Source organism: Tiliqua scincoides, chromosome 5 (genome assembly GCF_035046505.1).
Source record: "Tiliqua scincoides isolate rTilSci1 chromosome 5, rTilSci1.hap2, whole genome shotgun sequence".
In the NCBI taxonomy this organism is placed as follows: Eukaryota; Metazoa; Chordata; class Lepidosauria; order Squamata; family Scincidae; genus Tiliqua; species Tiliqua scincoides.
Genome location: NC_089825.1, coordinates 66,407,022 through 66,432,038, shown reverse-complemented (window position 1 = coordinate 66,432,038; position 25,017 = coordinate 66,407,022). Strand labels below are relative to the sequence as shown.

General features: G+C 44.0%; 1 protein-coding gene across 1 annotated transcript in view; it reads right to left on the bottom strand.

The window, feature by feature from the left end:
- The window catches only part of ABCA13 (ATP binding cassette subfamily A member 13), a 256,616-nt gene that overhangs the window by 48,748 nt on the left and 182,851 nt on the right, over positions 1-25,017 (bottom strand). Inside the window, exons 42-47 of the mRNA XM_066629193.1 lie at positions 16,089-16,143; positions 14,813-14,990; positions 14,464-14,579; positions 4,903-5,059; positions 3,123-3,376; positions 2,211-2,406 (exon numbers count right to left, since the gene is read on the bottom strand). Coding sequence (XP_066485290.1) covers positions 2,211-2,406; positions 3,123-3,376; positions 4,903-5,059; positions 14,464-14,579; positions 14,813-14,990; positions 16,089-16,143 — 956 coding nt within the window. The remainder of the gene's footprint in view (positions 1-2,210; positions 2,407-3,122; positions 3,377-4,902; positions 5,060-14,463; positions 14,580-14,812; positions 14,991-16,088; positions 16,144-25,017) is intronic.

The following is a 25,017-nucleotide window of genomic DNA, read 5'->3' as shown; positions in this document are numbered from 1 at the left end:
AGGAATGTGCTGGGAAGGAATGTGCTGATTCCCGGAGAAGGGGAAAAATGCATCCCTTTAAAATCACAGTTTTTAAAAACTGCTTTTCTTACTGTTGTAGAGAGACAGTCATGCAAGTGATGACGGGTATAACCTAATTATCCACAGATTTTTCATTCATGGAAAAATCCACATTTTTTTTTGTATCACCAGGATGAGAAGGGCTGAGAAGGGCCCTTTAAATTAAAGGAAAAAGTCATTTAACAATAGCCTCATTACAGGTGCAGCCTATTTATCCACGAATTTTTTATCTGCGGATTTGTCTCAATGCGAATGGGGTGGGGGTACTGAAAGTCACATACACCTTTGCCTCCTTTGCCCTTCACTGGTGTCTCGCTCTGTTTCCAGGCAGCCCAAAACACTGCAAAAAGGCTCTGCCTCACCCAGACAAGGAAATAGCCCTGGAGCCATGGAAGAGGTTCCCCTTGCAAAGGAACAGTAACATTCCTGGAGCCCCTGAGCCAGCTGAGGCTGAAGAGGGGAAGGGGGGACCAAAAACCTCTGTAGCCAGAACACATACAGCAAGGTGGAGCTCTCACTCACTCACTCACACACACATGGGCAGGTGCAGTAGCAACAGAGGGGATTGCTATAAAAAACCCAGGGAGTGTTTGCCCAATTCCACCCCCCCCCCCCATGGTGCAGGCAATCACCTACACAGGCAAGCCTTCACACCAAGCAAAGCATGAGATTTAGCCTACAATTCTCTCCACACTTTCCTGGGAGTAAGCCCCATTGACTGGAATGGGGCTTACTTCTGAGTAGAAATGCTTAGGGCTGGACTCTTAAAAGCTCAACATCCTACCTGTGAAAGAAGCAGAACAGCTGGCAACAAGGAGGGCTGAATACAGAGGGGGATGCAGGAGGGGAGGAGAGGGGATTGCTTTAAAAAAACCAGGGAGTGTTTGCCGAATTCCCCCCCCCCCATGATGCAGGCTCTCCTGCTCCAGCAAGCCTTCCCAAGCAAGCCTTGGGAAGCCTTGGAGAGACAGGTGAGGGTGAGCAGAGAGCCAGACTACAAGTCCCAGAATGCTCTGGGGCAGAGGAACTTCCATGATGGCGGTGGCCAGGGAGGGCTGCAGGAGTGGCAGCAGCGAAGAGGAGGAGGAGAACCTGTAGTGCTGTCGGGAGGCTGCCTGGGACACAGAGGATGAGGCTTCCCAAGCAAGCTCAGTATCCCACCTGTGAAAGGGGAAGGAGGGGGAGGTGGAGGGGATTGATAACAGCTGTCTTAGTTTCCTTCCATCCAGAAGTGTCAGGCTGCAGCCTATTTGCCCTATGGACTCTAACTCTATTGACTCAGCACAACGCGTTTTTTGTTAATCACTCTGAGTCACAGAATGGAACTAACGCGGATAAATAGGCTCTACCTGTAATTCGAGAGGGCAGCCAGCTGATAATCCATCAATCATTCTCTCTCCAGGAAGCTTCAGCCTCTATGGAGTGACCCCTCCCTTCCTCCTGAGCACTTTGCATTGGTGAAGGGAGGGGTCATGGAGCCTTTCTAAGCGCCTGGAGGGAGACTGATTGATGGATTGTCTTCTTATTGACCCTGTTTTACATCACAAAAGTAAGCAAGGCTGTTTTTAAATAGCCTAGCAAAGGGGCATTGTTTTTTAAATGGATTTGCTTTAATGCGATTTTTGTCATCCACAAGAGTGCTGGGAACAGAACCCTCACAAATGATGAGATTCAACCTGTACTATATTATTATGTATTCAAAGTTCCTCTGACTCTCTAAATGCACATTGGAAAGGAAGGCTCCTTGGTTTCTTGTCAGCAGTAGAATGTGTTTCTAATTATTGCCACAGCACACTGAATTTTTTTTTTTCAGTTTCAAGTACCTCATTCTCTTCCTTCTCCACTGACTTTCCCTGGCTCTGCCCAGGAGCCCAGTATTTTTGAAATAAAGCGTTGGAAGTTCAGAAAAGGCACATTTAGTGATTGGGGCTGCTCTGATTTAAACATCTGGATGAAATGAGGAAATATGTTTTGATGAATCTGCCCTCAAATACTAAAAATAGTGTAAATAAATAAATAAGTTTCTGATATTAAATCACAAGCCTCTAGCTTCAGTCAGGCTGAATAGGTTTATATAGTGGCATGCATACATACAATTTTATTTTTTAAGGTAGGAGGCATAAAATGGAAACAGGGACAGATAACATTACCTCTCCCCTCTGTATCCCCAAACTTATGCCTTTCACAGCAGTACTTCTCTTGCTGAAACCCCAATAACTCTTGGTAAGGTTGTACAGAAGGAGGATGTCATTATGGGTTTTTCCTTCAGAAAGCCTCTTTCGCTCCAGCTCAACATCTGTGTCTTCTGAATGCATGATAGAGGTGTTGGTGTGATAGCAAGAGCCCCTAAGAGCACAAAGAAATTCACAGTGAAAGCACAAGTGGGTGATGGCATGCAGTGACATTCTGACTACATTTTCTTCCATAACATGGTAGCTGGATAGAGCCATGAAAATAACAAGTGGGATACTGATAAACAAAGTATTCCAATTTCACGGAGCACAACTGCCTGAAAAGTTCCACTGCATAGGCTTAAATGGCTGTTCCGCCCTCCCCCCACCCCATCTTGCCTCCCCCACCAACTTAATTTCGTTGGCAGGTCTTAATGGAGGCAGCACAGCTTCCGGCTGGCGCTCCAGCAGCATGTGCCTCCGCATGGTGTCAGAGCATCTTTTGCGACTGGTGTAAGGCAGTTAATGCTGGCAAACTATTGTTCTGCTAGAGCCCAATAGGATTGGACTGTTGGTGTCCCGCGTCAGGTAACAGTTGTTAAAAATCTAACACACTTTGGAAGAGGGCAAATAAAAAGCTGCCATTAGGTTGAATATTAACCAAACATTAACAACCACACTACCACTCCAAGTAGCTTTCCATCTTTTTTTCCTAAGCTTCAATAGTTGGAGAAAGACATAGAATAATAAAGTCCAATGCCTTCACATATCAGAACAAAATCTAATTATGACCTACCAAAGTAACCTATCTGGAAAAGGAAACACTCTCTTAATAGGGAGAAAACCCTAATGTTCGTTATAGCAGAGTACAAAAGATAAGCCACCACAAACCTTGGTTTTTGGAGCAGGTCCCAATGCAGTAGGACACGCAGGAGGAGGAGAAATGTGCCCTGGAGGGCCATTTCTATGAAAAGCCAGCCCAAGAAATTCATCTCAAAAGGAGACACATAAGAATTGATTCCAAAGTTACTGGTCAGGTCAAACTTAATTTGATTATAGGAGAGCTCGATTAAACCTTGACCTAAGCAAAACTGCGGGAAAACAATGAAGGCCCATTTGAGGATGCTGTAGATATTCTGAAAGCTCTGCAGAGGGTGGAAAAAGACAGAGGGCAGTAATATAAGTACACAGGAGAAGTGGTGCCAAACTAGACTTTATGTGGGCTGTGTGGCTGCAACCAAGAGCAGTAGCTTCACATCTAGTAACACACATGAGCCATATCATCCGTCCTGCAAAGACCAATAAACGAAGTGAAGTGGGGAAGTTCCAAGTAACATATCACAACAGTTCTTCTTTTATGAGACATTACTGAAGAGATGTAGGACTGCTCCTCTCATGGCCCAATCCTACACACCAGATAAGGTTGTTGCAAATGTTCCATAAAGCATGTTTGTGGTGCTGCGTGCGTAAGTTGCTCTGATGGGAAGGCCTATACGTAAGTTCTGTGCTGAGCAGCGCAGGGAGCGGGGCAGGGTGTAATGGGGCGGGGTGGAACGTGGCAGGGTAAAACAGGGGGTGCATCAGGACCAGGAGGGGGGCAGAGGAGAGCTCCACAATATCCTAACCCCTTCTTAGGCCTGGAAGCTGTACATGGGTCTTTTCAGACTTGCGCCAATAATTTCACTGGTGCAGATCCAAGTAGCCGCATTGGGCAGGCTGGGGCTTGGCACAGTGTTAGGGAACAAATGTTTCTTTACTCCAAGGAGACCTCCAGCCTGCTCAATTTATTTATTTTTTCATTTATTTATTGTAATCCGGCTTTCTCCCCAAAGGGCACCCAAGGCGGCTAACAGCACTTAAAAACCAAAAAATACATTAAAATACAAATCCTCTCTCTTTTTTCTTTCTTAACACTTTTAAATATCTGGGATTGTTTTATTTATTTCCCCTAACAAAGCTCTTGGGCAATTTTAGTAAACACAAAACTCACTTTAATTGAATCCCATCTCAATACCAGTGCTGAATACAGTGAGGGTTGTGCGGCCACACTGGTTGAGTTGGTCTGCCCATGACAGATAGGTGGGCCTTGAGCATTATTTGAGCTGACCTCCTACCAGAGAATGATGGAAGAATTTTACAGCAATCTAGAAAGGCAAAGAAATTAACATAATCCTCCCTGGGAGGTTTTTATTCCAAACAACCTTCTTGCGCATGACTTGGAAAATCACATCTGTGCCAAGAATAACCTCCATTGATTGATGAGAGCTCAATATCTAGCTACGTTTTGCAAAGAAAATCTCATATTATTACAACTCACAAATCGCATTACGCACCTTAACTAACAAGCTTGTCGTGTATGTCTTCCAACAAGTTCTGCAACACATTTTATATTCAGTGGACTGGAACAACTTCTATTATGTGCCAATAAAGAATTAATTGGCTAGAAAATGTCAAGGTTTCAATTAAAGTCAGTTTTGTGTTTACTAAAATTGCCCAAGAGCTTTGTTAGGGGAAATAAATAAAATAAAGAGAATATCCCAGATATTTAAAAGTGTTAGGAACAAGAAAAAAGAGAGAGGATTAACTTGTGTTTTAAAAGAAATAATTAATGCATGTGAAATTTTACAGAAGCATACCTAAATGGCACAAAGGCAAGATAATTCATACTGACCTTTCCTTTAGAAATCACAGCCAACAAACGAGGCAGGAGGGTCACCAGCATAGTGCAAAGACCAGACACAAAATTTAAGGATATGTAGGAAATGAAAGCAACATCTGGACTAGAGAAGTAACGTGACAAAAGGTACATCCACGGAAGTGTAGCATAACTGAAAAAAGCCGAGAAAAGAATACATGCGTTCATTGATCTGTTATTACTGGAATTACATTTCTGTCTAATCATAGGAGCTAGGGGCATATACAAGGTTCTTCCCCCCTTTTATCTTCACAACAACCCTGCTGAGGTAGGTTAGACTGAGAAATAGTGACTGGCCCAATATCACCCTGTGAATTTTGTGAAAGAGTGGGAATTTGAACTTGGATTTCCCTGCTCCTCATCTGAACCTCTAACCACTAAGGGCGCAATCCTAACCAACTTTCCAGCACTGGCATAGCAATGCCAATGGGACATGTGCTGCATCCTGCAGTTGGGGGGCAGTCACGGAGTCCTCCTCAAAGTAAGGCAATGTTTTGGGGGGGAGAGCTACAGTCTGGGCAACAAGATGCAGCTTTCAGGAGCTCCGTCGGTCCTTCAGAGCTGCATTGCCCTGAATGTGCTAGAACGTGGGTTAGGATTGTGCCCTAAATCTGGAGGGAGGAGGAGCCAACAATAGATGAACAGACATGTCTCCAGGGGCTCCTGAGAGACAGTCTGTTTTCCCCCAAAAAACCGGAAGTCTGAAGAAGATCTGAAGATCTTTATCAGGAGAGATAAGATCTTTCCATGGTGCAGGTACCAGAGATTTTGAAAGCCCAACCCGGGGGGGGGGGGTTTCTTCTCAAAAACCTAATCATCAGGGACAGTATTGGGGGAGGTGTAGTGTCTGCAATCAAGCTGCTGGCTCCATACTAAGATACCATATGGAAGAAAAAGCATGAAGCGTAAAGTTTAAGTTGGAAATTTAAGATAAGTATGTGTTAATATTGTCCCCGGCTTTGATTGACTGATTTGGCTAAAAGCCCTGGATACACTGAAGGTGTTAATGAGAAACTTTTTAAGGATGTTGAAAGTGCTCTTTTTCTTTGTAGTGGAATAAATCGGTCGTGGATTATAATTATAAATATAATTTGTTGTGTGGACTAAAATCCAGAATTACTTGTGGACATAATTTTTATTAGACCTGAAAGAGTTTTGTCTCCTTGAGACTGTTTCTTTCATTTTGTTTTTCTCCATTAATTATATTAATTACTCCATTAATTAATTTCTTACAGATACTTACTGTTATCTGTAAGAAAAATTCAAAAAATGCCTGACTGAAAAAACATGTGGTGGAAGTAAGGAGAATAATAGGATGTGGACATCATGTGGATCAGAGAGAAATTGCAAGATGGAGCCTGTTCCAGATATTTGGACTCAAATGAACCTCAAAAATTTGGAAAAATTGCTCACAATGAGAAGACAGCAGTTGAGTTGGTCCTTGCAGATTCAAGCCAGTTTAAAGACTCTCTCTCAACAGATAAATGTGTGCAAGGAGCAATTGGAAGATGTGAAGAAAACAGAAGATAAACAGAAGGAGAAAGCAGAAAAGATGATGGTGAGGGATGAAATCATCATCAGAAGAGTGGATACAGAAATTAGAAGAGTGGAAAATCAACAGGATCTAGAGGGGATGCTGATGGAGATTGAAATAGAGAAGATGGACATGGTGTGCACAAAATACAGAATTTGTTGGAACAACAAGAAGAAAACATATCCCAGTTATTTGGAAGAATGAACAAACCTTATACAAGAAAGTGTGGGCTTATTGGATTCTGTTATGGAGATAAATTATTAAAGATATTACAGGAGAAAATATGGAAAGAAAGAAAAAGAAACCTGAGGGTTAAAGAAAATTGGAGGATTTTATTTAGTTAATAACTGGTTTAAATTTACTTAAAAAATAAATATATATGAAATTGATATATATGAATTAGAATGAATTAGAAAAAATAGCTGGAAATGTTAGCGTGTGGATGAATTGTTTTATAGGTGGTTATTATGTTAAAAATGTAATCAGATTGGAGAATTAGATTGGAGAATGGTAAAGAACATATTACAAGAGATGGTTGGTTTTATTATAATTTGGAAATTAGATTATTATTATTATTTGATATTAATGAGTAATTGAACTAGTTGAGATGATAAAAAGTGAATATTTAGAAAAGATATAGGGAATTAGGAAAAATCTATTATATTTGATATAAGAAATATATAAATGAGTAGAAGAGTTAGAAGTAGATGGAAGAATTGTTTTATATGTTGCTATACTTTGGTAATTAGATTATTTTGTTTTAATATTAACGAGTAATTGAAGTAAGTTTATGTTTGATAGAAAGTGAAAATTTAGAAAATATAGTACAGGGCATTAGGGAAAATTTAGTATATTTTATATAAATAAATGGATAAACTAATAAGAGGCAGAAGTAGATAAGTAGTAGATTAGGAGATATAGTATGATTAATGAGTAATGGCATATGGTATTTAGCACTCCTAAATGTATGTTATATGTTTGTATGTTTGTGTGTGTTAATTAAAAATAATTTTTTTAAAAAAAAGGATTGTGCCCTAAATCTCATTGGTTTAAGTCCAAATGACATGTGTGCGTCTTCATACACCATGGCCTGATGTGGGGTCATTTTTTGTCACAAACAAAAAGAAGTGGATCCCTTGCTAATTGGGTAAGAGGCACTTTTTCAAGTGCGTGCTCCTCTTTTATTTAGCAGGGGGAGCGAAACTGGCCCTCCTCACCCCAGCAGTGTCTGCTCTAGTGGCTGTCTGCTGGTATTCTTTTGCATCTTTTAGATTGTGAGCCCTTTTGGGACAGGGAGCCATTAGATATTTGATTTTTCTCTGTAAACCGCTTTGTGAACTTTTGTTGAAAAGCGGTATAGAAATACTATTAATCATCATCATCCCATGAAAGTGACAGAAGCACAGTGGAGCCAAGCACTAAAACCCACCTACTCCCCTAGCTACTTTTGCACCCCTCTCTTGTTGTTTACCAATATGACTGGCCCCTCCCATTGGGCCATGTTGCACTGTTAGGCACATGTCTAGTTTGATCCTTTCAAGAACTTTATTGAGAATCCTTAATGTTATTACAGAAAAAGGAGAGGATATTGCTTGCAACTATAACCCTAATTGATTCTGCCATCTTCACTTTCCTATGCATCTTGCTTCCTTCCCATATATGTACCTATCTCTCCCTATACTGTGTGAGGATCAACTTGTTATCTTATTCATTTTCTAGCCCCAGGTACTTCTACATTCAAGCTACAAGTAGCTTGCAACTTTGATTTTTGGAATAACGATCCTATTTTCAGCAATTCAGCTCCAATGAGCTATAGTAAAATAAATTTGACGAGGAGTGTCCACCACCCGGCTTTTTCCCACGGAAGGGGCGGAAACCTTGCCGTGGTCCACTGATCCGTGAACATTTTGCCACGGGATGCCCAGCCCCACACATGGGGCAGCCATGGGAAAACGAACATCCCGGCCTGTTGCATTTGCCCGTGGCATTAAATTGAAAGCAAGCGCGAGGGGTTTGACCCCCCTTCGCACCCTCAGGTGCCGCAGGCTGCTCGGGTCTGGAACGAGCAATCAAATGCCCGCTATCTGCCCTATCCCCCAACGTTGCCCTAGTCGGCAGGACTAACTGCACCCAGAGTTCCCACTGGGGTATAGTCCAGTCCAAAGATGGGTCCTGCGCGGCTCTGATGCGAAATTGACGGTCATAAGCCATCCAAGCCGCACCAGCATGATCACACAAAGCGTGATGAATAATGTCCAGGTATTTGAATAGTTTCCCCGCCTTTTTGGGGTGTAACTGGACAGTGACCCCAGCATAGACAATGAACCCATTCAGCCAATTGGTCCAATTCGTATCTATCTTCCTCTGCCTGACGGTTTCCTCGTCACGCACAGGGTCTCCCACTTTAGGGGTAGGCTCAGGCTCAATGTGAAGGAGACTGAACATGTCCACAAAGTCACCCCGCCATATCTTCTCCTTGGCCGTCATGGCGAGGTGAGAGCCCAGAGGGATGGCGATGATGCCATACGAAACCGTAGGCTTCTCCCTCTCCACCACCAATCCAAATGACTCATCCCCCCAGTCCACATCCTGCTGGTCCAACTCTGTTGGCCGTGGCAGGATAATGACCACACTGGGGGGGGGTGCCCTGCTGGCCCTGGGACCAAATTTGGGACAGGGATATGTCCAACCCAGGGCCCAGGGGTACTGTGGGTAATTGGGCCCCTGCCAAAAGGAAGGAGGCCCCCAAGGAGACCAGGGCTGATCTGGTGCAGCCCTGCTAGGTGCCCAAGGAATACCTTCCTTGTCTTCCCACACAGACTCTGCATTATGAGCAAAGCCCGCCCACGGCTCACCTTGCCCACCGCAGCCACTATAAGCCTGTGCCCAAGGCCTTTTAACAGGACGGACCACCTCGTCCTCTGCCTCTAGGGTATTGCCGTCCTGTGCCTTGCCCTCCTCGACAGTAACGTGCTTATCCTCCAGAACATGAACCTGCCGGGGAGGGAGAGAGGCCCCTTTACTCGTACTACCTGATCTGCGAGGTACGGGGACTGCCCTGGAGCTGGAGCCCCCATCACCCTGCCCCACCTTGCGAAGGGCCTTCTCTTTTTTTCGCGTGTCATAGCGAGACATTAAGGCCCGCAATTCAGACATTTGATCCTCCTCATCCGATGATGAGGGAGGGGAGGGGAGAGGCCAAGCTGGAACTGCCTTTTTGGCGGCCTTGCCACCCGACTTCTGGGCTTTCTTCCCCATGTCCGCCCCCCTGTGAAGAAGTATCCTGGTAGGGGCCCACCACCTCCTGTGTTCTAATTTTTTACTGTATACGATACGAAAGGGAACAATCCGGAAAGAGGACGGTCGTGGCAGCACCGCTGCAGCAGCAGTTTCCTGCCCCTCACGAGGCGACTGGAGCCCGCTGACTGGAAGTCTCCCAACTCTGTAAGGCAAAAACCCTAGGGCAGTTGAAGCCCTCAAAATGGCCACTGGTCAAATTTTTTTTTTTAAATTTCAAAATGGTGGCGCGCCACGAGGCAGGGACCTAAAATGGCGGCCAGCCACGAGGTGCCCCCCAATGGCTGCCAAAATGAGGCCCCAACGATCACCCCTTGGGTAGGGAAGCACGCGCAGCCCCCGCTATCAGGGTGCCCTAGCGCCCTGCACCCCGCGGTGCGGCAGGCAGAGCGCGCAGCAGGCGGCCCTTTGGTGTTGCTGCTTGGACAGAGCGCGCAACGGGCCTCCCTTGGTGCTGTTCGCCTGCAGAGCGCACAGCGGGACGTCCCCTGGGCGGCCCTTTGTCGTTGCCGCTTGGTCAGAGCACGCAACGGGCCGCCCCTGATGATGCTCGCTATGCAGAGCGCGCAGTGGGTCGTCCCCTAATTGATCGACCGCTCACAGGGCGCGTGTCCTTCTTGCCCGGAGCGGTCTTGCAGAGCACGCAGCTCGACCCCCCTTGGAGAGGCTACCCAATGCTGCTGCCGGCCGGAGCCTGCAAGCGCGGATCGCCGCGTTCCAAGCCCCGTCCCGGGGCAGCCTCTCCTTCGCTCCTGGAAAAGCGACCTGCTCGGTCGCTTCCAGGAACGGAACTGAGCCGGGTCTAGCACCTGCGCGCTAGATCAGGCTCAGTCGTCCCGCCCCCCAAGGCCAGCCAGCCAATCAGCTGGCAGCAAAGCCCTGCTGCCAGCTGATAGGGGGGTCAGCCTGGCAATCATTGCTAGCGTGCCCATACAGGCACGCTAGCTGCCTTTCCTATGCATCTTGCTTCCTTCCCATATATGTACCTATCTCTCCCTATACTGTGTGAGGATCAACTTGTTATCTTATTCATTTTCTAGCCCCAGGTACTTCTACATTCAAGCTACAAGTAGCTTGCAACTTTGATTTTTGGAATAACGATCCGATTTTCAGCAATTCAGCTCCAATGAGCTATAGTAAAATAAATTTGACGAGGAGTAACCTTAGGCACAGAGCTGCCATTTGTTTTTATAGGTTTCACAAGGAGCAAAAGGAATTCCAATGTACTGAAACCAGAACCAAGAGCAGAGAAAATGATGCCCAGGTGATAACTTAAACCTACAGCAGAAGACACTTTATCGCTATCAGCTGTCTAAAGCTGAAGGGTGCCTAATGTGGCAGTTGCCACTGAAATATCAAAGTACATCACTGAGCTGTTGAAGAACTGCATGTACATTTGCAGACAAGAACACACACTCATGCAATCTGTGTACACCACCCAAAAAGGAATGAACGAACCGCATGGCTGGGGTGGCAATAAGTGGCATGAATGTGTGCCATGTCAGCCTTGATCAATACAAGGTTGTCTTATACTTGTGGGGGTGAGGAAGCAAGAGAGCCTGAGTTCTAGTTTGATACATCAAATGGCCAGTGATTCTGGCAGAATGCACTGAAGTTCACAGGACGTTGTTAAGAGTGACAAGACCATTGCGTCCTGGGCAACTGTGTCCCAGTAAAATGCATCCCAGTATTGGACATCTGCATCTCTTCTTTTTGCATCCTGGACATTTGTGTCCCAGTATATGTATATTTATATTTGATGTACTTGTAAAATTATCAAAGGTAGGATTATGATGCAACTTCCTGCAATGTAAAGGTTTTGGAGTAGTGTTTTAGTGCTCTGTATTTTATTAAACATTTCTTATATTGTACAGCTCTCTAAGGAAGACCATTACACTTCCGAGAAAAGATGTAAGGAATCCAGTCTAGCTTATAATATCATTATGTAGAATATGAAGTAACACAGTCTTCAGTGAACTACTACTCAATGGAGCTAACCAACACAATTTTTAAAAAAGAAAAATAATAAAATAACACATAATGAGTAAATAGAACTCCTGTTGCCTGTCGCTGATAACTTCAGCTATAAGAAAGATGGGTGGTGTGCACTGGCCTGGCATCATGTAGAAAAACTGTTGCAAAGTGTCCCAGATATGTCCTATTATTTTCTGGACATGTGGAAATAACAAGAAATGTTCTATATAATCTTGCTACAGAGCTGTTATTATTAATTCCTCAATGACTGCCAGAGCAAAATGCAAGACTGCTCATGGCCTCAGGACATGCTTGTCCTCTACTGCAAAATAAATATCGTTCACCCATATGAATAATTTGCGTATTAGTCATCACATTAATCCCACGTCTCTCTAGTGGCTTCTAGCATTAGTATGCCTAGTTTCCATGTACCATCTGCCTGTGGCACACTGCAGTTTACAAACCAATGCCAAGTGTCTTTAGTCAACGTAAGTGCCACCAAGTTCCAAAACGTCTGTTCATAGGACAGCCTCCTAAACTTTTTCAGAGCAGCAGCATTTGTTGAATGAAACAATGGGGCTTATTAAAAGGAGCTGATGCTTTCAAGTGCAATCCTAAGCACATAGGCAAAGATAAAGTCTATGAAAAAGCAGCAGGATTTACTACTGAGTAAATGTACTTAAGATCAGGTTGCAATTCTCATGTATAGCAAGTCAGGCTCAATTCAGGACATGCCTTTTAATTTGATTTCAGTGAAGCAAAACAATACGCATCTGGGCCCTAGCAACAAACTTATTAAAACCAGCAGAGAGTTGTATCTGATCATCGCAGATTTAGTACAGACCAAAGAGACAAAATTTCTGAGACAGAAGAAGCTTGCCATTTCAGATTTTAGAAATGCACCTTGTGGGTAACTTGTTTTAATTTAGGTTTGTACAAATTGTGATTAAACAAAGGAAATACAGGCTGTCAGCCATGTACAAGGGCCCACTAAGAGTTTGATAATTCTCCTGTTATCCCAAACAGGGGCTGCAAAAGACAGGCAGCCATGTGCATCAAACTCCTGGAAGGTCATACAATTCACGGCTAGTTGGCTGAATTATGCTTAGTGTATCAAAGTTTAGGTTCACATCCCATCTTCCAAACAAACCATTGATTTAGTCCAAAGTTAAACTAGCAAGACTTGGATGTACTGAACTTGACTGCTTTCAGTGACCTAAGGCTAGGTATAAAATCCTCTGACTTTGTAAACCTTTTCAAGAAGAGTTTTCATCACCCTTTTTCCAAATGAAAGTGACCAAAACAACTGACATACTTGATAAAAAGAAGTATGCCGCTAAGAATTCCAAGGTGGCCCAGCTTGCTTAACATAACAGCCATATATGATAAACTTCAGATGTCTGACAGCCACAATTTTTAAGAAGTCTTTACATTCTTAAATATATTTACTGACCATGAACATTCAACTTGTGTTTTAATTCAGTGGACTCTCAATTTATACACAGCAAGTAACTATAAAGCTTTAAAATTTCTTATTTACCTTTTATATCAATTATGATGCAAAAAGGAGCTCAGCCAACATATTTCCTCGAACTGCACATTATATGTCACATGTGAGCCACAGTTTGGACACTCCTGTAATATCATGAGCTGGTGACACTATGTCATATGACCTCCATGGCAACATGTCATTGTGACAAGTGACACAAAATGAATCAAGAAGAAATTCTTAAAGAGTTGTATATATGACTATGAGGGAGGATCCATAATGCAGTGGTACAGTATGGGCATAAGCTTTTAGGGCCAAATCACCTGCACCTCCATCCAAAGCAAGAGGAACTGCACCCAAGACCTTGAACAGCGGCTGCCACTCCAACAAGGTAGGTCTAAATTAGGCAGACAGATGATTTGACAGTGAAAAGCAGTTTTCTGCAATCTGACAATTCTCAAGTTCATGTTATAATGACACACTACTCCCCACGTTTCTTATACGTACAGAAGTACACCGCCTCTGTACATCGACGTTCCTTTTACCTCTCATGGCTAAGAGCTACTGAAAGGAATATCTTCTATGAATTTTTCTAATTGGATTCTAAAACTACATTAAGGTGGAACTAGACACTTTGTGCAGTTTTTGCTCTGTGTGTACAGGTGTGTGTGTAGTCCATTTCTGATCAAAATCCCCTAAAGTATAGGGAAAGATGGAGGTCAGGGAAAGAGTTTAACTGGAAAAGCAACTGCTAGGGAAAGAATTAACAGCCCTCTTCTTACCCACAACTATTAGGAATGACACACTATTTTCCATAAGGCAGAAATTCTTTGCAGGAACAGGGCACTAAACTGACTTCCTTGAAGGACAGCATATTTACAAAAACTACATCTGAACTCTAAAACATATTTCATTGACTGATTATATTGGACTATGTCTAATTTTTAGAACCTCAGGTATCCTTTAGCTAAGTTAACACGATCAGCTTCTAATAGTAAAAGAGTACCATACCATTTCATTTTTCTTTTGGTGGCTTTTCTCCTAGGCTTTTCTCCTAACTCTTCCCCACCCCTTTTTCCACAGCATATTAAGCCTCATGTTGCAGCTTGTTCTCTCATTTTGCTCAGCAAAACTTTAATCATCTACAAAGCAAAAATATCATGCTCCTGAGCAGCAGGGGTAGCACAAGTCTCAAAATTTCTGTTCCAGCAGTAGTTCAGGAGCAGCAATTCCAATCACCTACCCAAAGAGAATCAGCAGGAGAGCAGTGGCCGCCAAGTTCTCGCGGAAAGTGAAGGCTGATAGCTGGAAGACAGTAATCATGCCAATGCACAGACTAACTGGAACCAGGTACAACAGCTACAAAACACACAAAATGCAAAGTATCAATGAGGAGGCTCATTATACAAATTGTACTTCTGGGTAAACACACATAGGACTGCAGCGTAAATGGGTGTTGAAATTTTGCCGGGATGAAATTAAGCGTTAATTCTACTTAGCTTCATAGATAATTTTTTTTAGTATATCTACATATTTCTGAAAGTAGAAACAATTTGATAGTGCCCAGGGGTGATGTCATACACAATACATACCATGTCATAAAGAAAATTAGCAACCCAGTATGTCTTATAGCCAAGTCCAGTGATGTGCTGCAGACGTTTTGCCCCAGATACTCTGTCTTTAACAACTGAGCTTCCAATGGAGGCGGTCAGGATCGAGAACCCCAGTAGAATGCAGAGCGCTACTCCACATTGACGGACATTCTCCATTCTGGGATCCAAAATAAATCAACACCATGAAAACATTGGAGTCATGAGATCTAGTCCCTTTTATTCTCAACTCCATTATAACTCCCAGCCATATCCATAAATATGGCATCTATATTTTCATATCCATATCCATAAATGTATCACTGTTTGACTCTCTCTTATGCATAGGCAGTACATTAAAGCATACCACCCACTTTTTTATTTTCTCTAATTCCAGGAATTTGAAATTTACAAAATTCCACACTATCTGAACTTCAAAATATTATCTCAGGCAAACAAATTTCAAAGAAATTTGTAATGCAGATTTGTAATGGTTGGTGATGATGAGCCAATGTGGTATACTATAGTGGACAGATATTGCATCTGTTCACTTAAGGCAGGGGTGCCCAAACCCCGGCCCTAGGGCCACATGTGGCCCTTGAGGCCTCTCAATGCGGCCCTCAGGGAGCCCCCAGTCTCCAATGAGCCTCTGGCCCTCTAGAGCTTCATTGGAGCCCACACTGGCCCGACGCAATTGCTCTCAGAGTGAGGGCGACTGTTTGACCTCTCGTGTTAGCTGTGGGATGAGGGCTCCCTCCACTGCTTGCTGTTTCACATCTGTAATGCAGTAGCAGCAGCAAAGGAAATGCCAGGCTTGCTTTGTGCAAGGCCTTTTATAGGCCTTGAGCTATTGCAAGACCTTCATTCATTCATACAAGTTCATCTTTAATATATTCATTTATGTAAATGTATGTAAATTTATTCAAATTTTAAATGTAAATCAATTCTCCCCCCCCCCGGCCCCTGACACAGTGTCAGAGAGACAATGTGGCCCTCCTACCAAAAACTTTGGACACCCCTGACTTAAGGCAATGGGGACAACTGTGTAGTTGCCCAGCAAATAATTATTTGTCTTGTTCTTCTGTCTCTCTCTTTTCACCTCAACTCTTCTTAATGGATGTGGTTGAAGATTGCCCCCAACTCCTCACTTTCAACATCATCCTCAAGGCCTGCTGAAGGCCTTGAGCAGGTCTGTGAACTACCAGTTGCCCATCCCTAACCTACCATATTGATTACTCATATTAGAATATGTTTAATATTTGTTTAAAGTTTTACTTACAGCTTATCCTCATCCAGGAGTGCACCACCATACGGACGGCTGTAAAGTGTGATTCCTGTGGGGAGAGAGAAAAAAAGCACCATATTTAACACTGTGAGCCCTTAGATCAGAGATTTTCAACCTTTTTCATCTCATAGCACACTGACAAAGTGCTAAAATTGCACACCATCAGTTTTTTGACAATTGGCAAGGTACACCATGCTGCTGGTGGGGGTCTCACATCCTCACATAGACCTCCTAATAAATGACCCTCTCTCAAACTTCCATGGCATATCTGTGGACCATGGCACACTGGTTGTAAATTGCTGCCTTAGATAAACAGATCTGCTTGCAGAGTTTAAATTAGGTGGAGAAAAGGGCAACTGACTTCTTGTTTTGTTTTGCACCACACTGCAAAAAACAGTTCACCAAAATAGCATACTGCTTTACTCAGCAGAGTTTATTAAGATACACGTTTACGAGCATCAGGACATTCACTGAGCTCTTTGACTTCTTGGAATAAAGAGGGTTGTCAACTAAAAGCTCATCCCATGCCCAGATCATAGAAAAATAAATGAATTATAAGTCCACACAATGGTTTATGACACAGACAAGGAATCCTACAAGCGCATAATTACATTTTGGTTTACATTTGAGGTAGGCTTCCAATTCTGTGTTCCCTTCTGCCAAGACTCTGCACTACACACATTTTCTTTTAATCATGTGGGAGAATATATGCAATAGGTAAAGAAGCTAGAAGTATAAAACAGGACCCATCACTGGATGGATGTCTGTGAGAAGCAACTGGCGAAATACGGGAAAAGTAAGGGATATAGCTGCTCCAATTCCAAGTCCTCACTGCTTAGAATGTTCTTGCTATTCTACAATGAAGTGGTTAAGAAGCTGTAAAATAACAACAACCTGACTAGTTGCTACTATTCAGTTCACAACAACTGGTTAGTATCATGTGCTAAATTTTCTTCTCTCCAACCAGCAGAATTTGAGGGCTGACTGTGCTTTGCTGTGTTGTGTAAGTTCTGCCTGGCCTGATGTCCTCACTAAGCCACTTAGCATGCCAATGCCTGGTTTTTCTATCAACCCCTCTGCCCATGTTTTCAAACCAAAAAGAAAAAAATCAAGTAATGTGATTTTTATAACTGTCAATTTATTACATGAACTTCGACACTTCTTTTATGCTTCTGTCCACAAAAAGAAATGTCCCTAGCCCCAGCTACTTGAACCCAGGTAAGCTGTTAGCAAGAAAAAATAAAACATTACATGCAGAGTGGGACATCTGCTTCTCTGTATCTGAAGCGGTCAAGAAGGGCAAATTAAGCAATGTATTGTCTGTGGGTTTGTTTAGTGCAAGAGATAAAAAGGCACACCTGAGAATTTGTGCATAGTATACTTACTACCCTCTGATTGGTTTGCCATTCAAGTTGCCATGGCAATTGAAATTGACTGGTACCTCGACCAGATTTTCAGAGCCCACTGAGGCTTTTCAATGGAACTGAATGATTTCTTGGTGTGGAAAATGTTCTCGGACTGAAATACAAGCTACTCACATACGTGTAGGAGTATGTATAAACGAACCCTGCGAGAGTTTTAAAAGTGAAGAATTTTATACTAAAAAACAAAATGACTCTCTCTGATGAACAATTAAAGGTGCAGAACTATGTATTTCTCAACCAAGTTCTCATACACAGCAACATCTTAGAAACCATACAAACTGATAATAAAAGAATTACACTTCATCTGGTTTGTAGTAATCTGAAAGTAGACTTTTTAAAATGTTATCATCAATGTTACATGCACACTACATTGTGTAATATCTATAAAAAGCTCTCACCCCACGCAGGGATGTGGTACAGAGAACATATATATGATGGAATTGTAAACATGCTAACATATGTTGGAAAAATGAAGAAGCGTTTATGACAGCAGGAATGCCAAATTGGTTTCAGCTCCTGAAGCAACCTTATCTGACTTCTAGTGGCTTCACCAAATTTTAATTCAACTTTAGAACCAAAACAACTGTGTACACCAGTGGTTCTCGAACTTTTCCAGCTCGCGCCTCCCCGGATCCTTGTAGCCATTGGCCACGGCTCCTCATTACAACACCTCACCTCAGTTACCCCCAAAATGGGGATGAAGGTGTTATAATTATACACTAGAAACAAGGCTGCCAGCACTCTGAGGCTGCAATCCTAACCACACTTACCTGAGAGTAAGCCCCATTGAACAAAATAGGACTTACTTCTGGGTAGACCTGGTTAGGATTGTGCCCTGAGTTTGTTAGCAGCACACCTGGAGAATTTTAGAAAGGGAGGGGGGAAGTGATGAATTTGCTGGGGGAGGGGAAGACTTTGTTTTGTGTGTATCTGCTGATTGCTAACTGAGACCTAGAGACTGTTTGGCTAGAATCCTAACCCCACTTTCCATTGAACACAATAGGACTTACTTCTGAGTAAACCTAGCTAGGACTGTGCCTTTTGTCTTACAATAGCAGCCAACAGAGTACCCCCCCCCCAAAAGGAGGCAGGAGGAAAAAGGGGAATGGCTAAAAAGGAATGCGGATTTTTTTTTTAATCAATTTTTGGAGACAAAGCCATCAAGAGTGGCTTTTTTTCTTTTTTGAAGGGGGACGAAAAAGAGAAAGGTGAAGATCCTGGGTTAAGCTGACACAGACCCCAAGCCTATGTAGGTCTACTCAGAAGTAAGCCCCATTTGAGTCAATAGGCTTACTCCCACGAAAGTGTGGAAAGGATTGCAGCCACACCCAGCAAGATTACAACTCACCCCAAAGTAGATGGGGGCTGCTCACACACACACACACACACACACACACACACACACACACACACCCAACATGCAAATGCCACCCCTGTTGCCCCCAGGCAAGATGGAGCGATGCAGGCTGGGGCATTTGGACACCCCCCCACTAGGAGCAGGCTGGCTCCTTCCGTCCCAAGCAGCCTTGACCAATCCCAGGATGGCCAGGGCGAGGGACACACTGGGAAATGTAGTCCTTGGGGTGAGGTTGCACATGGAGAGAGCTCCATGTTGAGATGCTGCACCTCTGCCTGCCTGTCCAACCAGCCTTCTCTCCTACCTCCCCCCAGCATGTCTCACAGCCCTCCCAGCCTCACGCTGCCCCACCCACCTCATTCACAGCTGCAGAAAAGCAGCAAGGCAGCATGTGCAGCAGAGCAGCCCAGCCTCGCCTCTCTCCCCAGATGCCTGGCGATGCCCCTGGAGGCTAGCCACGCCTCCCTAAGGAAGCCGGACGCACAGATTGAATACCTCAGGTGTACACATATGTACACTCCAGTTTCTCACAATTCCCTTGAGGGCTCTACATGGGAGTCAATATTCCCCAGCACCATCAGAACTGACACCTATAAAATTGGGGAGAGGTATTTCTGAAGCCTTGCTAGCTTGTTTATTGTATAATGAGGGCACTGGTTGAGGATAATCCTGCTTTTAATGTGTAGGCTGAACCTTTTCTAGGAGGGGTTTTCTCCCATTTCTTTGCCATATTCGGGCAAAGTATGCACAACCAAGCTGCTACAACAACAAAATAAAGCAAAATTTATTTTATTTTATTTAAAGCAAAGCCCACTGCACATCATTATCACTAAGAGGATATTACTAAGGCAGCTAGAAGAGAATATTAAACCATTTACTTCTGTAAACAAAAGCAGGGGGGGAAAATCAGAAGTGGTGACCAAACACTGCAGCAGTGCATGGAGGTAGAAGTAGAAACATAACTACAGGTCAGACCCTGGTATCCGCAGAGGTTCTGTTTCAGAACCCCCCACAAATACAGGAATCTGCAGATACCAAGGTCCATGTTTAAATGCCTTTGAAACAAAAAAAAGGGGGGACCCACAAATCAGGGCTCCTACCATTCTGCACCACAACCATACCATTTCCAAGCCTCCATGGCTATTTTTAGTGCTTAAAGACACACCTCCGAGTCATGTGGAGGTTCCTTGTTTCTCCCAGGTTTGTTGGGTGAGGCTGATGAGAGGAACCTCCGTACAATCCAGAAGTGGGTCTTTAAGCCCTAAAAGTAGCCGTTGGTGGCTTGGAAATTGCATGATTTGGGCGTGAAATGGTAGGAGCCCCAATTTTTGTGCCTTTTTTGTTTCAAAGGCATTAAACATGGACCATGGTATCCACTGACATCCACGGTAAGTCAAATCTATGGATGCTGGACCCACAGATACTGTGGGTCCACTGTAGTCAGAACATAACTAGTCAGTAAGATGGAATGAAACAACAGAAACCATAAAATACTTCAAAACCAGTCACAATCATCTGCACTGCTGTACTTTAGCAAACATGTAAGACATCAGCCACATTTCCCACATAGCCATCAGTACTTACCCAGAGCTTGTCTTAAATGTTGTGACATGATCAGTGTGATATTCAGCCAGAATGTTCAACTATTGCAGGGATGGCCAAATCTTGGCTCATGAGCCAAATGTATTTGTTTGATATATAAATGTGCAGCTCATGGAAATATATTGGCGGAGCTCCTTTTTGCATCACAATTAATATCAATGGTAAATAAGAAATTTTCAAGCTTTATAATTATTTACTAGGTATAATGAGAGTCCACTGGATTAAAATGTAAGTTTAATGTCATGGTGAGTAAACGTATTTAAGAATTTGAAATGCTTCTTAAAATTGTGACCCTCAAACATCTCTTTTGCGGCTAAGGTTTATTGTATGTTGCTCTTACATTAAGCAAATTTGGCCACCTCTGGTCTATTAAAAAAAAATAGGAAAGTAAATTACCGGAGTGGCGTCACTGAATTGCATGAGCTTGGGCATAATCTATATGTAACAAGGAGGACAAAAGCTTAAAAGTAGTGCTGGGGAGGGAGTTAAAATAGAATTGTCTTGTTCAAGATCATATTTTGGTTTATTTTAAAACCATTAAAAAAGTAAAACTGAGAATATAGTAAAAACATAACTATTCACACTGGTGAACATAGTCCACAGTGTGAGAAGACTCACAGGCAGCCAACATAACCATACAGGAAGGGAATATGAACAAGGCGAGGAGGATAAAACTGTTAGGATAAAAGGTTTGCTGGGAGAACTGTGGCCCCTTTGATAGCAAAGCTCCTCCTGACACATGAATATGTGGGGATAAAAGAGTTTGTGTGGAGGCTTTCCATGTCCTGGACAGATATCTAATCAGTTGCCTGGAAGGTGTAGCTTTCAAATTCAAACTGCTTTGAGCTACCCTGCACCAGTACAACCAACTTCTAAAATATTATCAATCATAGTTCCTTTGTTTTGTGGAAGTAAAAAATGTGTCTAAATATATTTTGTATGCACATAGGAGGAGAGGGGATAGGGCGAGACCAAAAAAAAAAATCATCACTGTTTGAACTACAGTCTATTTCCAGGATTGATGAAACTTTAACATTACACTTTGGAGATGATTTTCTTTCCCAAGTTCATGTTCAGATCCATTCACCATACCTTAAGGCCCAATCTTTTCCATTCCCTCCCCTGCCAATGCATCAGTGCCAAAATGGCTAGTGCTGTATCCCATGGGGAGGAGGTAGTCCAGCAGGAGGTCTCCTCTGGGTAAGGGAATAATCATTCCTTCACTGTGTGTTTTTGTAGGAGGGTCTACTTGGACCTGCACCAGCTAAATGTCTGGTGCAGATCTGCATGGACCTGCACTGTGAGATAGAGGTCCAGGAAGGGGGGATAGGATATGGAACGCTCAAATCATTCTGAGGGTCATGATGGTTTCACTATTGTCCTCTCAGTGGTATGTGAATATTATAGTTCAGGGGTGTCCAAAATTTTTGTCAGGGGTGTCCAAAATTTTTGTCAGGGGGGGCTACATCATCTCTCTGACACTGCGTTGGGGGCCGGGGAAAAAAAGAATTAATTTACATTTAAAATTTAAATAAATTTACATAAATGCATATATTAAAGGTGAACTTATATGAATGAATGAATGAAGGTCTTGCAGTAGATTAAGGCCTATAAAAGGCCTTGTATGAAGCAAGGCTGGCCTTTCCTTCACTGCCACTGCTGCATCACTGATGTAAAACAGCAAACAGTGGAGGGAGCCCTCATCCCACTGCTCACGCGAGAGGTCAAACAGTCGCCCTCACGCTGAGAGCAGTTGCATCGGGCCAGTGTGGGTTCCAACAAATCTCTGGAGGGCCAGAAGCTCATTGGAGACTGAGGGCTCCCTGAGGGCCACATTGAGAGGCCTCGAGGGCCACAAGTGGCCCCAGGGCCAGGGTTTGGGCACCCGTTATAGCTCAATGCTGCAGGCACCTTTCCTTACTGCAATTTTCATAAGCACAAATTCCCACATAGCACCATAAAATGTTAGAGTTGGCAGGGACCTTAAAGATCATCCATCCAGCCCAAGCCCTTGCTCAGTACAAGCAACTACAGCAATCCTGACAGGTGGCTATGCAGCCTCTGCTTGAAAACCCCCAATAAGGAAGAGCCCACAACGGCACAAAGCAAATTGTTCTAGTGTCATACAGATGTTACAGTTAGGAAATTCTTCCTCATGTCTAGCCAGGCAGCTCAAGCCCAATCCTGGGTTTACAGTGGCAGATCTTGCAATCCGTTGCCCAAGTTCCAGTACAACATCTAGTATAGTACAAAAAGTCCAGTACAACATCACAAACATTGCTGCTGTGCACTGTAGGACAGGTGGCCCAAATGGCCAGAGACCCCTGTGCATGCACCAAAGGCTCACCAAGGTTGTACAAGAGCAGTTAAAGTGGTGGCAAGGGCGGGCAGCATTCCCAAAGCGGCCCACATCATTGCATAAGAGCTTCCTTCAGTAGCTGCACGGTGGAGTAATGGTGCTTCCAGACTTGACGATGACATTGTATGTCATTGCCAGACATCCAGGAAAGCTGGGTGCTGAAACGGCCAGTGTGATATCCTGCAGTGCTGGGGAAACAGCAAGAGGTCTCCTCGGGGTAAGGGAACTTTGGTTCCTTTACCCCATGTTGAGCCCCGGCAGTCCCAATGAATCTGCCTGGAGCTGCACCAACTAAAAAGCTGGGCTTACTAAAAAGCTGGTGCAGAACTGAGGAGTGTCAGGCTCTGAGGCCCAGGAGGGGGGATAGGATTTCGCAACCACCCAGATTTTCCTCCTCGCCTCCTTCACCCTGCCCTCCCCCGTCCAGAATCGCCTTCCTGCCACTCAGTGGGATACTTACTGTCATGCACTCCAGCAGGTCCTTAAAGAGGCCCAGCATCGACTGGTGCTGGGCTCTCCCCAGCACCTCTCCCCTCCCAGTTGCCTCAACATGCCTTATGGTACATTTGCAAACAGCTGTTGTCAGGGCAGCACACAGGCTTTCGGTGCTGCCCTGGTGTAGGATCAGACTGAGACATCTAGATCTTTTTGCCACATACTACTGCCAAGCCAGGTTTTCCCCATCCTGTCGTTCCTCTGATCTTTTATCCCTATGTGCAGGACTTTATCTTATATTGTCAGTACGGGCCCAATCAGCAAGCACGTCAAGATCATTTTGAATCCTAATTTAGTCCTCCAGGGTGTTGCTTATCCTCCCCCAGCTTTGTGTTATATGCAAATTCAAAAAACATTCCCTCCACCCCCACCCCCCCATCCATATCATTTATAAAAAAGTTGAATAGGGCGGAAGAGAGTCCTATGCCAGGTGACTGTGGAGGAAGCATATACCTTCAGCTGAAGTGCCAGGCACCCTGCCACAGCAATCAAGCTAACATCTTTTAGTTCATTTGTGTCCTGCAGAGTCACCATAGTGACTACAGTGCAGGAGTTCTACAGTACAGTAGGCATTTACATCGAAGAGTCCCAGTACTATTATCTGGTTGTTTGGCATTGAAAAGGATATCACCGTTCAGAGTGAGTTACAATGTATCACAATGTATAAAGCATTTTACAAGAATAAGGCCCTTAATTCTTGACAGGTTCATCCTCTCATAAAGCGATACGGCCACCAACAATAACGTATCATTTACAACTTGGAATTTTCAAATACAATGCTAGAATACTTTCAGCATCAGGACATTTGGAAGCAGTTATGCTTCTGTGGAATTCTGGTCTAACTAAAATGAATCGAGTAGATTGGCACAGCTATCAAGGGCAATAGTAGTATAATGCTTCTTCCTGTTGCAAGGCCTTCCAGTTTCCCAGTATGAATTAGATGAGTGAGCAAATGTAGGTTGTGGGAAACCTGACTATATTTTTGCTGATATTTCTGACTTCTTGTACATTGTCATGGCATGTTTGGGACCAGTAATAGACAAGTCCTCCATGGCCTGCATCAGACTGACTGAGGGCCCAATCCTTCCTTTGCCATCCGATGGTAGCAAGGTTCCTCTGATGGCGCTGACTGCAATCAAGCAGTCAGCACCTGTCATGAAAGGTGCTCCAACAGCACCAAGTCAGTGTGCCGTCCAGAGCACTAACAGGAAGGCCTGTGCCACCCTGCCACCGCCATCCAGGAAGTTCCCACTCACTTGAGCAGGTACGATGATGAGAGAGGCAGGAGGGGGTGGCGGGAGGGCGGTACAGTGGTGGGAAGGGAGCAAAACCAGGTGGGGAAGGTAACGAGGTCGCAGGAAGGGGAGGATCCATTGTGGGCAGCCCACACCTGATCTTCCCTTCTCTGATGGAAGCCTCCCTGCCCCCTTTCCTCCTTGAACTTGAGTTGGCCAAGTTGCCAGCACAGGTCTGAGGAGACCATTTGCGGGTTGGGAGGTTTACATAGGGGTAAAGGGATTTAAAATCCACTTTCCCTGCTTAAGCTTCCTGATTTGCCCGCCCCCCCACCATGGATGCAGCATTCGCCAGTTTTGCGTTGCTGCAGTGGTGGGGAGGAAAGCATAAGATTGGGCTGTGAAAAATATGCCAAGCCATCCTCCCCTCCCTCCCACCCCAAATCAGGAC